The 16,844-nt window shown below is 46.7% G+C and overlaps 1 protein-coding gene across 1 annotated transcript in view; it reads left to right on the top strand.

The window, feature by feature from the left end:
* Nucleotides 1-974: 974 nt before the first annotated feature.
* The window catches only part of jam2a (junctional adhesion molecule 2a), a 77,509-nt gene continuing 61,639 nt past the window's right edge, over nt 975-16,844 (top strand). The window contains exon 1 of the mRNA XM_086007254.1: nt 975-1,216. Coding sequence (XP_085863380.1) covers nt 1,168-1,216 — 49 coding nt within the window. The 5' untranslated portion in view covers nt 975-1,167. The remainder of the gene's footprint in view (nt 1,217-16,844) is intronic.

Raw genomic sequence — 16,844 nt, 5'->3', positions numbered from 1 at the left:
GGAACAGAGGGACCTTGGAGTGCATGTCCACAGATCCCTGAAGGTAGCAGGACAGGTAGATAAGGTGGTTAAGAAGACATATGGAATACTTGCCTTTATTAGCCGAGGCATAGAATATAAGAGCAGGGAGGTTATGCTTGAACTGTATAAAACACTAGTTAGGCCTCAGCTAGAGTACTGCGCACAGTTCTGGTCACCACATTACAGGAAAGATGTATTGCATTAGAGAGGGTACAGAGGAGATTTATGTGGATGTTTCCTAGACTGGAGAATTTTGAGGAAAGATTGGCGAGGCTGGGGTTGTTTTCTTTGGAACGGAGGAGGCTGAGGGGAGACCTAATTGAGGTGTATCAAATTATGACGGGCCTAGATAGAGTGAATAGGAAGGACCTATTTCCCTTAGCAGTGGGGTTGATAACCAGGGGGCACAGATTCAAAGTAATTGGCCGGAAGTTAAGAGGGGACTTGAGGAGAAATTTTTCACCCAGAGGGTGGTGGGGGTCTGGAACTCACTGCCTGAAAGGGTGGTAGAGGCAGAAACCCTCATCGTATTTAAAAAGTACTTGGATATGCGCTTGAAGTGCCATAACCTACAGGGCTACGGACTAAGTGCTGGAAAGTGGGATTAGGGTGGATAGCTCTTTGTCGGCCGGCACGGACAAGATGGGCTGAATGGCCTCCTTCTGTGCTGTAAATTTCTACGATTCTATGAACTCCTCCCCTATTCTTTTCAAATTTGGCGGTGGTCTGCACCATAGGCTGCCGTGCTAGCCCTGTGATTTATCAATCTTTTTTTTCCCCCTAAATGACTCGTTTTGAAACAACAACAAAAAGGCAGGGGTAAGCTGCAGGTAGGCGAAAGCCCTGACGGTGCAATACTGGGTCCCAGCAGGTGTAGGCTTGTGGCAGTGGGGTCCTGTTCACAGAGCAGCAACAGGGCGGGCGCTAGGACCCCGCGGGCGTCGCTGCGTTTAAATGACGGGAGAGTTGGAAAGTTTTTTTTTGCCTCTTGTTAGAAGAAGCCGCAGCAACAAGTCGGACATCTGCAGCCTGGAAGAGCTGCACCTCATCCCACTGCACGCAGGCTCGTGACCATCGGGAATTCTCCCAGAGAAAAAAGTTTGGGAGCAACTTTCCCTGTTGTCTGAAGGAAGAGTGAGGGGAAAAATGGCGAGAGTTGGAGTCTTTCTCTTTTCCTTTAGCCTCCTGGAGCTGAGTAAGTACTTTGCAAAGTCCCTTTAACTTTGTATTGTGAGCCTCCCCCCCACCATCAACTCTTTTGTTCCTAACGGTCTGCTCTGCCAAGTTTTGTATTCAATCACCTTGAATCTGGGGCATAAGTTGCCTCCCCAATCTTCCATCAAAGGGAGCTGTTCAGAAAACCTTGGGGTCTGCTTGTTTTATTTGGGATCCTTCCCTGCTGTTGTTGACTTTACTTCATTCCTCCACTCCCCCCATCAGTGTCCCCAAGGACTGGGAGAGAGGCCTCCACATGCAGTGTTCCTTTTAGTTTGGCCAAGAACTGGACACTTTTTGGGGAACCGAAATAAACTTTTGTTCAAAAGTTAAAAGTTTTTTAGACCCAAATTCCCCAATCTGCAGATGTCAAAAGATGGGAATATAAAAGGGGACCGGAGTGGGTGGGGGCGTTGGGAAAGGGATTTGCCAGTGGTGGAAATCTGGAATCAAAATAGAAAATTCTGGAAACATTGTCGCAGGTCTGACAGATGGGTTAACCCTTTGTCAGAATGCTCCCTTCAGTTCAGACAGAGTGTCTCCTCCCATACTGGGGGGTGGGGGGGAGTGAGTGGGGGTGGGTGAATGGGGTGATTCTTCAGCTCTCTCCAGGGTGGGAGAGAATACTGTGACATTGAGCAAGAGGAAAATGTAGGGACTAATGCAGAGGATGGGGAGAGAGGATGTGAAAGAACGGGCGAAAAGAGGGGTTCATAGGCTTTTGAAAGGGTGAGGGGGGGAACGGTCTAATCTGTCTCAAGATACTGAAGGATTTGTGGCATGTGCTTCCAGAATTTTCTGTTTTAAAACCCGGGAATCACACGTTGTCCAGATTTTGGCTGAATACCGCAATTCCTTATTTTTCTGTTTCCTTGAAAATGTTCTTTCCAAGTAACTGGCAGTCGTCCGATTCTAATCCTGGCCTGTTAGTTCTGGATTTATATAATTTGTTTTAAAACAAACTATTGCTGTCGCACAATCCTCTGGTTAAGACAGCGATTGCAGATCAAGCAAGGGCCCGGATTTAATTTTCCCGAAGTCAGCTGATGCCAGCCCTGAGTTAGAGAAGAGGAGAATATCCCACACCTGATCCAGTCACCTCTTCGGGAAGTGTGGGTACCAGGTATGAAGGGGTCTCCGTTATGAGGAAGTACTGGAGAAACTTGGGCTCTTCCACCTTGAAAGGAAACATCTGAGAAGTGATCTTCGGAAGTGTCTGTGTGGTGATGCACACCCGTGTGGACCAATATGTCCGTCGTATTTTGTATTGTTCGTATAAACGTAACCAGGATTGTAAATGGTATGGAAAAAGCTAAATCTGGGAAATTACTTTAAATTAGAATAGGTCTCACTCCAATGGATGTGGGCGTTGCTGGCAAGTCCAGCATTTATTGCCCATCCCTAGTTGCCCTTGAGAAGGTGGTGGTGAGCCGTCTTCTTGAACCGCTGCAGTCCCGTGTGGTGAAGGTACTCCCACAGTGCTGTTAGGGAGGGAGTTCCAGGATTTTGACCCAGCGACGATGGAGGATCAGCGATTATATTTCCAAGTCAGGATGGTGCGTGACTTGGAGGGGAACTTGGAGGTGGTGGTGCTCCCATGCACCTGCTGTCCTTGTCCTTCTAGGTGGTAGAGGTCGGGGGTTTGGGAAGTGGTCATTGTTCACCAGTGAGTCTCGGCTGCGAGTAGTGGCAGGCTTATCAACTGTGGAGGGCATCACAGTTCAGTGCAGGGATGGACTGTCCTGCAGGGGTCAAAGGATAGTGATCAGGCTGAAGTGGGAACCCTGGCTGAATAATCCCTTCCCTAAACCCTGTTTAGTTGTAGCACCTCTACCACCGACTAACCCCGAATAGGCGAGGGATGTACTGCTCAGCTGTTCGCTGGTTATATTTGCTGTGGCGTTGGGGCTACTTTTATCACAGAATCGTAGAGCACAGAAGGCCATTCGGCCCATCATGCCTGTGCCAGCTTTCTAAGAGCTGTCCAATTAGTCCCACTCCCCCTTGCTCTTTCCCCATCGCCAGGCAAATGTTTCCCATCTTTAATGTGTTTATTTTTCTGAAAAGTTCATGAAGAGTTTTTTTTTTATGTTCCTATTAACTTGACTCTCTCTTGGTCTTGGCAGACTGTCAGCCAGTGCAGCAGTAATGACATTAGTTCCAGTACATGGATAGTTACACGTACTGTATATATTGCCCCCTTTATTGGCTGGAGTCCCTGTTCCTCTTACTGTCTCGTGGTCTTCACCTCTTTTAAAGAAAAAAAAAACAAGGCAAAAAAGATCTTGTGTTTATAGAGTGATGCATTTTAGAAGGGAAATTAGGAGAGGCAATATGAATTAAATGGTACAATTTTAAAGGGGGTGCAGGAACAGAGACCTGGGGCTGTATGTAGACAAATCTTTCAAGGTGGCAGGACAATGTCCCCTCTAATGTTTTTTTTTGGGTGGGCGGCCAATCCAGACCGCTGCGCAGACACGCAGTTTAACAGGAACATTGGTGGCAACAACAGCAACAACTTGTATTTATATAGCACCCTTTAATGTAGTAAAACGTCCCAAGGCGCTGCACAGGAGTATTTTAAGACAAAAAATTTGACACCGAGCCACATAAGGATAAATTAGGGCAGGTGACCAAAAGCTTGGTTTTAAGGAGCTTCTTAAAGCAGGAAAGAGAGGCGGAGAGGTTTAGGCAGGGAATTCCAGAGCTTAGGGCCCAGGCAACAGAAGGCACGGCCACCAATGGTTGAGCGATTATAATCAGGGATGCTCAATTGGCAGAATTAGAGGAGTACAGATATCTCGGGGGGGGTTGTGGGGCTGGAGGAGATTGCAGAGATAGGGAGGGGCGAGGCCATGGAGGGATTTGAAAACAAGGATGAGAATTTTGAAATCGAGGTGCTGCTTAACCGGGAGCCAGTGTAGGTCAGCGAGCACAGGAGTAATGGGTGAATGGGACTTGGTGCGAGTTAGGACACGGGCAGCCGCGTTTTGGATGACCTCAAGTTTACGTTGGGTGGAATGTGGGAGGCCAGTCAGGAGTGCGTTGGAATAGTCAAGTCTAGCGGTAACAAAGGCATGGATGAGGGTTTCAGCAGCGGATGAGCTGAGGCAAGGGCGGAGACGGGCGATGTTACGGAGGTGGAAGTAGGCGGTCTTAGTTATGCTGCGGAGATGTGGTTGGAAGCTCATTTCAGGGTCAAATCTGACACCAAGGTTGCGAACAGTGTGGTTCAGCCTCAGACAGATGTTAGGGAGAGGGATGGAGTCGGTGGCGAGTGAACGGAGTTTGTGGCGGGGACTGAAAACAATGGCTTCGGTCTTCCCAATATTAAATTGGAGAAAATTTCTGCTCATCCAGAACTGGATGTCGGACAAGTTGAGAAGGCTATTTAAAAAACCATACGAGATCTTTGGCTTCATAAATAGAGGCATAGAGTACAAAAGCAAGGAAGTTACGCTCACCCTTTATAAATCACTGGTTAGACCTCAGCTGAAGTAAAATTTAGGAAGGATGCCAAGGCCTTGGAGAAGGTGCAGAAGAGATTTACAATAATGGTTCCAGAGATGGGGGGTTTCAGCTACGTGGCGAGACTGGAGAAGCCGAAATTGTTCTTCTCAGAACAGAGAAGATTAAAGGGAAATTTAACAGAGGTGTTGTGAAGATTTTGATAGATTAGATAGAGAGAAACTGTTTCAACTGGTTTTCAGGGTCAGTAACCAGAAAACACAGATTTAAGATAATTGGCAAAGAACCAGGGGAAGATGAGGAGAATTGTTTTTATGCAGCGAGTTGTGATGATCTGGAACGCGCTGCCTGAAAGGGCGGTGGAAGCAGATTCAGTAGTAACTTTCAAAAGGGAATTGGATAAATATTTGAAAAGGAGCTAATTGCAGGGGTATGGGGAAAGATCACAGGAGTGGGACTCATTTCAAAGAGCCGGCACAGGCACGATGGGCCGAATGGCCTCCTTCTGTGCTGTAAGATGCTATGATTCTAACCCCTTATCACATCTCTCAGAAACAGCTTAAAGCGCTTCACAACAACAATAACAACTTGCAATTGTATAGCACCTTTAATGTATCGCATTACTTTGAAGTGAAGGGACTGTTCTAGTGTCGTCAAACATGGGAGCCATTTTGCACATTGGCAGGATCCCAGAAACAGCAATGGGATGAATGAGTGAGTGGTTTTTAATGGTGTTGGTCAGGAGAACTCGCCTGCTCTTCTTCCTCCAGCTGCCCTGGGATCATTAACATCCATCTGAACAAGTGGACGGGGCCTCACCTCAATGACTCCAACATTGCCGCACTCTCTCAGTATGTGACTGGAGTGCCCACCTGGTTCATGGGCTAAAATTCTGAAGGAGGGTTAAGCCCACAACCTTCTAACACAGGGACGAGAGTGTTACATAAGAACATTAGAATTAGGAGCAGAAGTCGGCCATTTGGCCCCTCGAGCCTTTTCCGCCATGCAGTAAGATCATGGCTGATCTTCTACCTCAACTCCACTTTCCTGCAATATCCCCATATCCCTTGATTCCCTTAATATCCAAAAATCTATCGATCCTGACTTGAATATACCCAATGACTGAGCCTCCACAGCCCTCTTGGGTAGAAAATTACAAAGATTCACCACCCTCTGAGTGAAGAAATTTCTCCTCATCTCAATCCTAAATGGCCGACCCCTTATTCTGAGACTGTGACCCCTGGTTCTAGACTCCCCAGCCAGGGGAAACATCCTCCCTGCATCTACCCTGTCAAGCCCTTTAAGAATTTTGTATGTTTCAATGAGATCACCTCTTATTCTTCTAAACTCTAGAGAATATAGGCCTAGTCTCCTCAATCTCTCCTCATAGGACAATCCCCCCGTCCCAGGAATCAGTCTGGTGAACCTTTGTTGCACTCCCTCTATGGCAAGTATATCCTTCCTTAGGTAAGGAGATCAAGACTGTACACATTACTCCAGGTGTAGTCTCACCAGGGCCCTATATAATTGCAGTAAGATGTCTTTACTCTTATACTCAAATCCTCTTGTAATAAAGGCCAACATACCATTTGCTTTCCTAATTGCTTGTTCTACCTGCATGTTAACTTTCAGTGATTCGTGTACAAGGACACCCAGGTCCCTCTGCATAGCAACATTTCCCAATCTCTCACCATTTTAAAAAATACTCTGCTTTTCTATTTTTCCTCCTATTCTTCATACGTGATCCAGGAAAGTGAGTGTAACAGACTGAGCCATCCTGTCCTTGCAGAAGAGCAGGAGAGTGTCCTGGCCAATATTTGTCCCTCAACCAACATCACTAAAAAAAACCAGATTATCTGGTCATCATCACATTGTTGTTTGTGGGATCTTGCTGTGTGCAAATTGGCTGCTGCGTTTCCTACATTACAATAGTGACCACACTTCAAAAGTACTTAATTGGCTGTAAAGCGCTTTGGGACGTCCTGAGGTCATGAAAGGTGCAGGATAAATGCAAGTGCTTTCTTGTTAATTCTACACCCCCCCCCCCCCCTCCCTAAGTTTCTTCCATTGTTTTCCCTGGCAGCAATGATTCATACTAGGGTGTGGTTCCAACAGTCCTCATACTTCAATGCAAGTCATTGTTCTTCATACGTGCTCCAGGAAAGTGAGAGTTAGCAGAGTATGCAAAATTGGAACGCATTTGCCGCCTAGCCTGGTCCTGGTCCCTGATGTCTGCATGCTAGCAAATAGAAACTTTGCCTGATTTATCCCTTCTACAGCCCAGGAAGGCCGAAACCAATTGTAACTTCTACCACCTTGGCCGAGATTAGCAAACTTGGTACTGACATGGGGTGGGGGGGGGGGGTCGGGAGGACGGTGAACCTGGGACCTTTTTGCCACACTGTGCAGCACACTTCACCACAAAGCAACAAATGGAGCTCCTAAAACTCGCTCTTCACTGGAATTCCGCTCAGCTGCTCGGTTCGAGAGACGCGTGTCTTCACAAAGACAGATGGGAATGCAGCAAACTCCTGTTTGGTTTTCCCCTTGCTGTGAGAGTTTGGAATTCCTTGGTTCGGCCGACCTTGTACTGATTGGTATTCATTTTTTGTTTATAACTTTTCGTGTGTGAATTTTGTGCGCATTAAACTGGCGGGATGTTGGTGCCGGGGAATATGGTGGTTTTCCCGATTCAGGCACCCAGTGTGGGCACAGTTAGATCAATTGCAGCAATGGTTAGATGCAGAATAAAGGGAGCATTGCTCTACCCCAATGATGTGCTTCGACCCCTGCTGCATGGGTGTGACTACGTCCATTCCACATGCCAGCCATCCTGTGGTCTCCCGAGTGAGTTGCCAATTTAGTGCCAAATTAGGGCCAGTTTTGTTCTGTAAACCTTTCGCTACTAGGGAATGGATTGAGCCTGCTGTCCTCTTCCTCTTTTGTCCTGTCGGCCGTGGCTCAGTGGGTAGCACCCTCGCCTCTGAGTCAGGAGGTTGTGCGTTCAAGTCCCACTCCAGGGACTGGAGCACAAAATCTAGGCTGAGGCTTCGGCATTACCCCACGGCAATTAGTGCAGCTCACTCGTTCCACCACCTCCACCTCTTTCGGATGAGACATTAAACCCAGGCCCCGTCTGCCCTCTCGGGTGGACGTAAAAGATCCCACGGCATTTTGAAGAAGAGCAGGGGAGTTATCCCCGGTGTCCTGACCAATAATTATCCCTCAAACAACATCCACTAAAACAGATTATCTGGTCATTATCTCATTGCTGTTTGTGGGAGCTTGCTGTGCGCAAATTGGCTGCCATGTGTCCTACATTACAACAGTGAATACACTTCAAAAGATCTTGGTTGTTTGGAAAGCACTTTGGGACATCCTGAGGTCATGAAAGGCGCTATATGAATCCAAGCCTGACATAGAAGATAGGAGCAGGAGTAGGCCATTTGGCCCCTCGAGCCTGCTCCGCCATTCAATGAGATCATGGCTGATCATCCAAATCCAGTACCCTGTCCCTGCCTTCTCCCCATATCCCTTGATCCCTTTAGCCTTAAGAAATATATCTAACTCCTTCTTGAATATATTTAATGAATTGGCCTCCACTGCCTTCTGTGGCAGAGAATTCCACAGGTTCACCACTCTCTGGGTGAAGAAATTCCTCCTCATCTCTGTCCTAAATGGCTTACCTCTTATGTTCCACTCTTGGCCCTGTGGGAGCAGAATCAGTTGCGGCAGTCCCTTCACTGCGTTATCTAATCTGCCGCTAGTGTTTGCCTCTACCCCCATCCTCATCATAGAGCGACCTCATCAAAATCAATCGGACCACATGGAAACCATTTACCAACCATAGTGTACACGGTGCTTAAAGGGGTAGACAACTCGGTGATTTTTTTACAAAACATTCCCAAGTTACTAGAGGCGCCTCTGAGCGTGACGAGAAAGTGACATTGGGACAGCTCAAGCAAGTTGACGCCTTCATCAGTCCCCAACTCTAACTGATCCTCTCCCGGGAACTGAAAACTCTATCTCCTTACTTCCATTTGGGATTCCTCCTTCCTCTATAGGCTTTTAAAAGCTAAGCTCGGTGCTGTCTAATCTCTGCTTCCTGTCTTGACCTAAGCCTTTATCTAAATTCCACAGGCAACAAGCTAACAACCATGACATCCGAGATAAACAATTCCCTGACTTTTCTTCATCCCTTGTCAGTCACCATTCTCGGATGAGAGGCGAGAATGTCTTGCTCCGAGCTCTCTGCCATTGCCTCTCTAACTGAGAACGGAAAAAAAGAAAGACTCGCATTTCTATAGCGCCTTTCACGACCACCGGACGTCTCGAAGCACTTTACAGCCAATGAAATACTTTTTGAAGTGGAGTCACTGTTGTAATGTAGGAAACGTGGCAGCCAATTTGCGCACAGAAGGGTCCCACAAACAGCAATGTGATAATGACCGGGTAATCTGTTTTTGTTATGTTGGTTGAGGGATAAATATTGGCCAGGATACTGGGGAGAATGCCCCTGCTCTTCTTCGAAAATAGTGCCGCGGGATCGTTTACATCCACCTGAGAGAGCAGATGGGGCCTCGGTTTAACATCTCATCTGAAAGACGGCACCTCGGACAGTGAGGCACTCCCTCAGCACTGCACTGGAGTGTCAGCCTAGCTTTATGTGGTCAAGTCCCTGGAGTGGGACTCAAACCCACAACCTTCTGACTCCGAGGCGAGAGAGTGCTACCCACTGAGCCACAGCTGAGCACCAGAAGGAAGACGAGTGTGTGACCCTTCCAACTATTTTTCTCTACTCTTTCTCATGTGCTTTCCCCCCGCCGAGATAGCACGGCTGTGATGCGCAATTCATCATGCGGGGATTAGTAGGCCATTGAGACGGAGCATTTTAAAAGATAACCCCCTTTCCCAACACGGTAGAATTTTGGAAATGGGCTGTGGTGTTCACCTCCAAGAGTTTATAAGATGCCTAAAATAGCACGTGATTGGACTGCTCCAGATACCCCAGTCCACATTATACTGATCATTCACCAAACTGGATCAATCACAGCAGACTGCACTACAGCCTGAACTAAAGGTTAATTTAATTCCTACTTGCCAGACTCCTCAATGATGAAGTCAGACACAGAGAGGCATTAACTAACATTATTCTATTTAACAAACATAATGCAATAAAACCCGTTACAAGGTTAAATATTGAGAATATCAACCAGAAGAGTCTAAATCATCACAGACATGGGAGTAATTCGAGTATAGCACAACATCTCCGCATTAGCTGGGGTTTGGTTTTTAATGTGTTCTTGGGATGAAAGGATATACTTGCCATAGAGGGAGTGCAGCGAAGGTTCACCAGACTGACTCCTGGGATGGCAGGACTTGTCGTATGCGGAGAGATTGGGTCGACTAGGCCTGTATTCACTGGAGGTTAGAAGAATGAGAGGGGATCTCATTGAAACGTATAAAATTCTGACAGGGCTAGACAGACTGGGTGCAGGGAGGATGTTTCCCCTGATTGGGGCGTCTAGAATGAGAGGTCAGAGTCTAAGGATACGGGGTAGGACATTTAGGACTGAGATGAGGAGAAATGTCTTCACTCGGAGGGTGGTGAAGCTGTGGAATTCTCTACCACCGAAGGCTGTGGAGGCCAAGTCACTGAATATATTTAAGAAGGAGATACAGGAGACTTTGGTTTATCCAGAGGTTGTATGTCCGGAAACCTCGATCTACCGGCAGAAATCAGGAGCCGTTTTGTTAGGTTTTTCTTCTTCTCGTGGCTTTTTTTTCCAACAGTCAGGCTCTGGAAAGTCTCTCTGAAGCTGTTGCTAAGCTACAGAGACGCTTCCAAGGTACGGGCCGACTGTTTGAAGCTGTTGCTAAGCAACAGTGTTTGTTGTCAGATACAGAGATGAAAACCTCCGTATGCTTCAACATTAACGCTGGTATGTCCGGCAGTTTTGATAGATCAGCAACAGCTCGGTCCCGTCGGTGCCGGATATAACAAAGTTTCCTGTAGATAGATTTCTAGACACAAGGTGCATCAAGGGGTATGGGGAGAGAGCGGGAATATGGTATTGAGATAGAGGATCAGCCATGATCATATTAAATGGCGGAGCAGGCTCGAAGGGCCGAATGGCCTACTCCTGCTCCTATTTTTCTATGTTTCTATGCGGGTAATGCTGGAAATGCAGCAGTTATTCCCCATCCCGAGTTGCCCCAGGACATTAAGAGTGAACCACATAGCGTGCAACCGGAGTTATATCTAGGCCAGACTGGACATGGTGGCTCATTCCCTTCCCTGAAGGACATTAGTGAACCAATGTTTTTTATATCACATTCTAGCAGTGTCCTTGGTCATTTTCTGGTGTCAGTCCATAAACGGCCAGAGTTACTGAACTCAATTTCACAACATGCAACGGTAGCGTTTGAACTCGTGATCTCCTCTGGGTTGCTCGTCCAGTTCCATCCCCACTGCACCACCGTACCCTAGTCATTGTCCCTAGTCATTGTCCCTAGTCATTGTCCCTAGTCATTGTCCAAGATTGCAGTACGGCTTACTAAAGTTAAGCTTACAGTCTGTATTCAACATAACGTCTTTCAGATGAGACGTTAACCTGAGGCCCCGTCTGCCCTCTCGGCTGGATGTAAAAGATCCCTGGGCACTATTGGAAGAAAAGAGGGGAGTTCTCCCCTGTGTCCTGGCCAACCAACATTGTTTTAAAAAAAAAAAAAAATGGATGATCTGGCCATTATCACATTGCTGTTTGTGGGACCTTGCTGTGCACAAGTTAGCTGCTGCGTTACAACCATGCCTATGCATCAAGGGTACTTCATTGACTGTAAAGCACTTTGGGATGTATAGAGGTCATGAAAGGCGCTATATAATTGCAAGTCTTTTTTCTTCTATCGCTAAGTTTCCTATATATCCTGCTATTCACATTATAATGCATCTTGTCCCTCTGTAATAGGCTGGTTACTGTGGTATTGGACAATTCTGCCATCTCTTAAATAATCTGGTTTCATTTCTGGGGATATTTGCAATGAGTCGTCATCTGTGGTTCTTGTCCTTTATTTCTCTTTGGTCACCTCGTTCCAACTTTAGCTAACGTTGCACATTATAACTCTCTGTTCTCTTGTACTGTACTTTCTGCACTCAGAGCTTATCCTTTCCTAACCGTCTTAACATTCACTCTGAGACACTCAACCTTGGAAGACCTGCTTCAAAAGTTCTCCTCAACTTCCTATAACCTTCTAACCCAGAGAATCGTTCCCCAAACCACCTTCAAAACTTGATATGGGTGGACAAATAATGACCTTAAATGCCTTCAATATTACATGGAAATCCCATTTAGGCAAAATGCCCATCCTTGACCAACCAATAAAATCAATTCAATCAATGAGGTCCTTTTCCAAGATGGCCTTCAATTGGACAATTATAATTGCCAGATTTTAATTAGTTTAACACAATGAAGATTCTTTTATTTATCTCTGCTTTGCTGGTGTCTAAATTGTGATAACGACGATGGGTTGGCGATACCAATAGTTGTTCAAGGTTCTTCGAAGGTTGCTAACCTTATCCATCCCTGAACCATAGCATCAATATATTGGTCTTCAATTTTGGTAAATCCCCAGTTCAAAATGAGTTTGAATTGGCAGCCCTGGGATGCGTCACTCCTTTGTCTGTGTTGGTACCTTCAAGAATGCAAAGGTTGTCCCTTTTCACTGAGTATCCCAGTTTACCTCAATCATGCCCAGCTGCCGATATTTATCCTGCATGTCCTATTCCTGTCATTCTTTTTTTCTTTTTCTTCCGTCCTGAGGCCATTGACTCTTGTTACAGTACGGGATCCTGGGCAGCAGCCACCTTGCAGTATCTCATCCAAGAGCCTAGTCTTTATGTAGACACGCGTAGACAGTGAGTGACAGCTGGCCCTTCAACTGTGAGGGTCTGAGTCCAATCGTGTCCTCCAACAACTTTCAAACACCGCCATTTTCCAGGAGGAGGTCAATGGATAGTGATCAGGAGGGGTTAATCCTGGCTGGTTTATTTTAAACATAGAAACATAGAAGATAGGAGCAGGAGTAGGCCATTTGGCCTCTTGAGCCTGCGATCATGGCTGATCATCCAAATTCAGTACCCGGTCCCTGCTTTCTCCCCATACCCCTTGATCCCTTTAGCCTTAAGAAATATATCCAACTCCTTCTTGAATATATTTAATGTATTGGCCTCTACTGCCTTCTGTGGTAGAGAATTCCACAGGTTCACCACTCTCTGGGTGAAGAAATTCCTCCTCATCTCTGTCCTAAATGGCCTACCCCTTATCCTTAGACTGTGACCCCTGGTTCTGGACTCCCCGACCATCGGGAACATCCTTCCTGCATCTAGTCTGTCCAATCCTGTCAGAATTTTATAAGTTTCAATGAGATCCCCTCTCATTCTTCTAAACTCCAGTGAGTACAAGCCCAATCGACCCAATCTCTCCTCATACGTCATTCCTGCCATCCTAGGTATCAGCCTGGTGAATCTTCGCTGAACTCCTTCCATGGCAAGAACATCCTTCCTCAGATAAGGCGACCAAAACTGCACACAATACTCAAGATGTGGTCTCACCAAGGCCCTGTACAACTGCAGCAAGACATCCTTGTTCCTGTACTCAAAGCCTCTCGCTACGAAGGCCAACATACATTTGCCTTCTTAACCGCCTGCTGCACCTGCATGCTTACCTTCAGCGACTGGTGCACAAGGACACCCAGGTCTCGTTGCACTTCCCCTTCTCCCAATCCATTGCCGTTCAGATAATAATCTGTCTTCCTGTTTTTGACAGTCATCCTTAGTTAGAATGAAAGACTTGCATTTATATAGTGCCTTTCATGACCACTGGATGTCTCAAAGTACTTTGCAGCCAATGAAGTACTTTTGAAGTGGAGTCACTGTTGTAATGTGGGAAGCGTGGCAGCCAATTGCACACAGCAAGCTCCCACAAACAGCAATGTGATAATGACCAGATAATCTGTTTTTGTTATGCTGGTTGAGGAATAAATATTGGCCAGGACACCGGGGATAACTCCCCTGCTCTTCTTTGAAATAGTGCCGTTGACTCATTTACGTCCACCTGAGAGCAGACGAGGCCTCGGTTTAACGTCTGAAAGACAGCACCTCTGACAGTGCAGCGCTCCCTCAGCATGCACTGGAGAGTCAGCCCAGCTTTATGTGCTCAAGTTCCTGGAGTGGGACTATGAACCCACAACCTTCTGACTCAGAGGCGAGTGTGCTACCCACTGAGCCACAGCTGACACTAGTTTACCTCTGACCATCCTGGCTTATAAGTATAATGCCGATCCTTCATCGTCGCTGGGTCAAAATCCTGGAACTCCCTCCCAAACAGCACTGTGGGAGCACCTTCACCACACGGACTGCAGCGGTTCAAGAAGGTGGCTCACCACCACCTTCTCAAGGGGCAGTTAGGGATGGGCAATAAATGCTGGCCTTGCCAGCGACGCCCACATCCCATAAAATGAATTTAAAAAAAAAAGTTAGGAGTGCTGAAACGAGATGCAGCTCCTCCACTACATCCCCATCTGAGATCAGATAACTGCACAAATCAGGGATGGCACTTGCCTGCTTTAAACGTCTCCATCTCACGCTGGGCAGTGCATTGATCCACTGAGGCACGACGGGAGGGATAGGGACTAAAAGACACCTCCCTTATAAAACAGCAGCAGTATCATGAAGCAAGAATATGTCTGTACTCCCAGCTCCGCTGCAGTAAAGTAGGCTTTGTAAATCACTGCCTGCGTTGGAAATGGAAAAGTATCGCACTGGCACTGCAGAGGCCACTCTTGTGGGATTGAAATTGAGTAGTAGGAGCCTTTGGTCTACAAGTCCTCTTTTCTTTCTTCTTCTGGCACATCTGTGCTTAACCCGGAAATGTCGCTGGATGCACAAAGTGGACAATATATCGTTCTCCAGCACAAATTGTAATCAGAATGTTGATTAAGTTTCAAGTGTGGTCCCCGTCCAATCTACCATCAGATCAACAAACTCCGACCTTCTTGGTTTCTGGAACCTCCAGCCCTACAACCCTCAGTACTCTACGTTCCTCCAACTCTCCCAGATCCCTGGGGGAACAGTGGAAGGATTCACGGGGAACAGTGGAAGGATTCACAGGCCACAGCATTAACATAACCATCTTTATACAAGCCGGTAGGGTGGTTAGTCCTCTACAGAGGGAGGGTTTTATGGGCTCCCACAACCCATACGATGAGAGGGGGGCCGCCCACACCCACCGGACATGAGTATCCTGCTGGATCTCAACCCAGAATTCTAAGCCGGAGCGCTGACTCTGCTCGCTGGGATTGATCTGGAGTGGGGTTTGAACCCTGCACCTACTGGCCCCGAGGCAGGAATACTACCATTGCGCCAAAGGCTCGCTCCTAGCGCATTCAGCCACCATTTGTAAATAATACAATAACACTGTTTGGGAACGTCAGTTTTTTGTGCCTACTGTCTGTATGGCCTATTCACAAAATCTTTCTTCATATCACTGCCCAAGTCACAGATTTATTAATGATTGCTGCGCTATCTCTGCGTTTATAAAGAAAACCGGCATGACGACTTTGTTGCTTCTGCCAGTGGAATACGTGTAGAGATTAACCATCAACCATCACTGGTCTCTGATGGTTTACCCATGTTCCTATCTTCAGTTTGAACACTGAAGACCACAATGTACAACCAAACAGCATTCACCCGTTCGTTCCAAGCTTTCTGTACACTGACTGACACCCAGCTCCACCTCCCCACCGCCACACTCAACACTTCCACTGCCCTTGTGTTGTCAGATCGCTCGTCTGACATCCAATCCTGGATGAGCCAAAAATTCCTCCAGTTAAACCTTGGGAGCACCTAAGCCATTGTTTTCAGCCCCACCACAAACTCCGTTCCTTGGCCACCGGTTCCTTCTCCGTTCCCTGGCCACTATCTCGGGTTGATCCAAATGGTTTGCTACCGCAGCGTCCCTGAACTGAGCTTCCGATTCCATAATCCTCTCCCATCGCAAAGACCGCCCTCTTCTACCTCCGTAACATTGCCCATCTCTGCTCCTGCTTCAGCCCACAGCTTCCCTCCTATAGCTCAAGAGTTTTCAGCTTTCAGAATGATCTCCAGTGTATGTATTACAGAATTTCCAGTGTTCTCGCCCACAACACGTGGAAGGAGCTCACAGACTTGTTTGTCACAAAGATTAAGAACATCTGTTCAACTGCTTCTGTTACTCCCACCTCCCGCCCAAATCCCCTTGTCCACCAAGCCAAACCTCTCCCAAGACTCCCCTGTGCCCTGGCCCTGAAGCCATGTCTTTCTCTCTCTAGTTTCTCTCTTACCTCCTGCTCTATGCGAATGAGACCCACTTCCTGGCTCCCTTGACCCCATTCCCACTAAACCGTTGGCTACTAATGTACTACTAGTGTTTATTTCAGTATCACTGCATGCAAGCTGAAAACAAAAATGACAGGGCCTAAAAAGTGAATCTGTGGGCTGTAAAGATTGATTAGATAAGATTTAAAAAATCTGCATATGCTAGAAATTTGAAACAAAAACAAACATTTCAATCGGCATCTATGAAAATAAAATAAAAAATTTGGGGACCAGAGTTCTTTAGAACGAGGGATTGAATACAGCACCTCAATTAGTAAGAACACAACAATCCAAGTACTTAAAAGGTACTGGTTAAATAAACTTGCTTTCTTCAATTTGGCGCGCTGTCTTTGCTCCATTCTTACTCGGCTCTTTCACAAGTACACCGCCCACTCGCCCTCCATCTTTCGCCGGACAATCCCGCCTCTGCCCACACTTTATTCGTCGAATTTATTTATGACGTAGATGCAGCTCAATTTCCCTTGCTTTGATTGGTCAGTTCCACCATCAATCATCACTCACCCCGGAGGACAGCGCCGCCAGCACGTCACATCACGTCACGACCAAGGTTGTTGAAAAATCAGCTGTACCCACAATAACTAATTATAGTGTCCTGTTTCTGGATGTAATGAATGAGGGTGAAATTTTTAATTTATTTTCCTAAATCTGTCGGCCAGGTTTCTTGTTTATTGCCTGAAGCTGTTCAATCAGCATCTATGAAAATAAA

Source organism: Somniosus microcephalus, chromosome 14 (assembly GCF_052327205.1).
Source record: "Somniosus microcephalus isolate GS21.2 chromosome 14, FLI_Smic_1.0, whole genome shotgun sequence".
Lineage (NCBI taxonomy): Eukaryota > Metazoa > Chordata > Chondrichthyes > Squaliformes > Somniosidae > Somniosus > Somniosus microcephalus.
The sequence above is the reverse complement of the archived record's forward strand: the minus strand, read 5'-3'. Positions and strand labels throughout refer to the sequence as shown.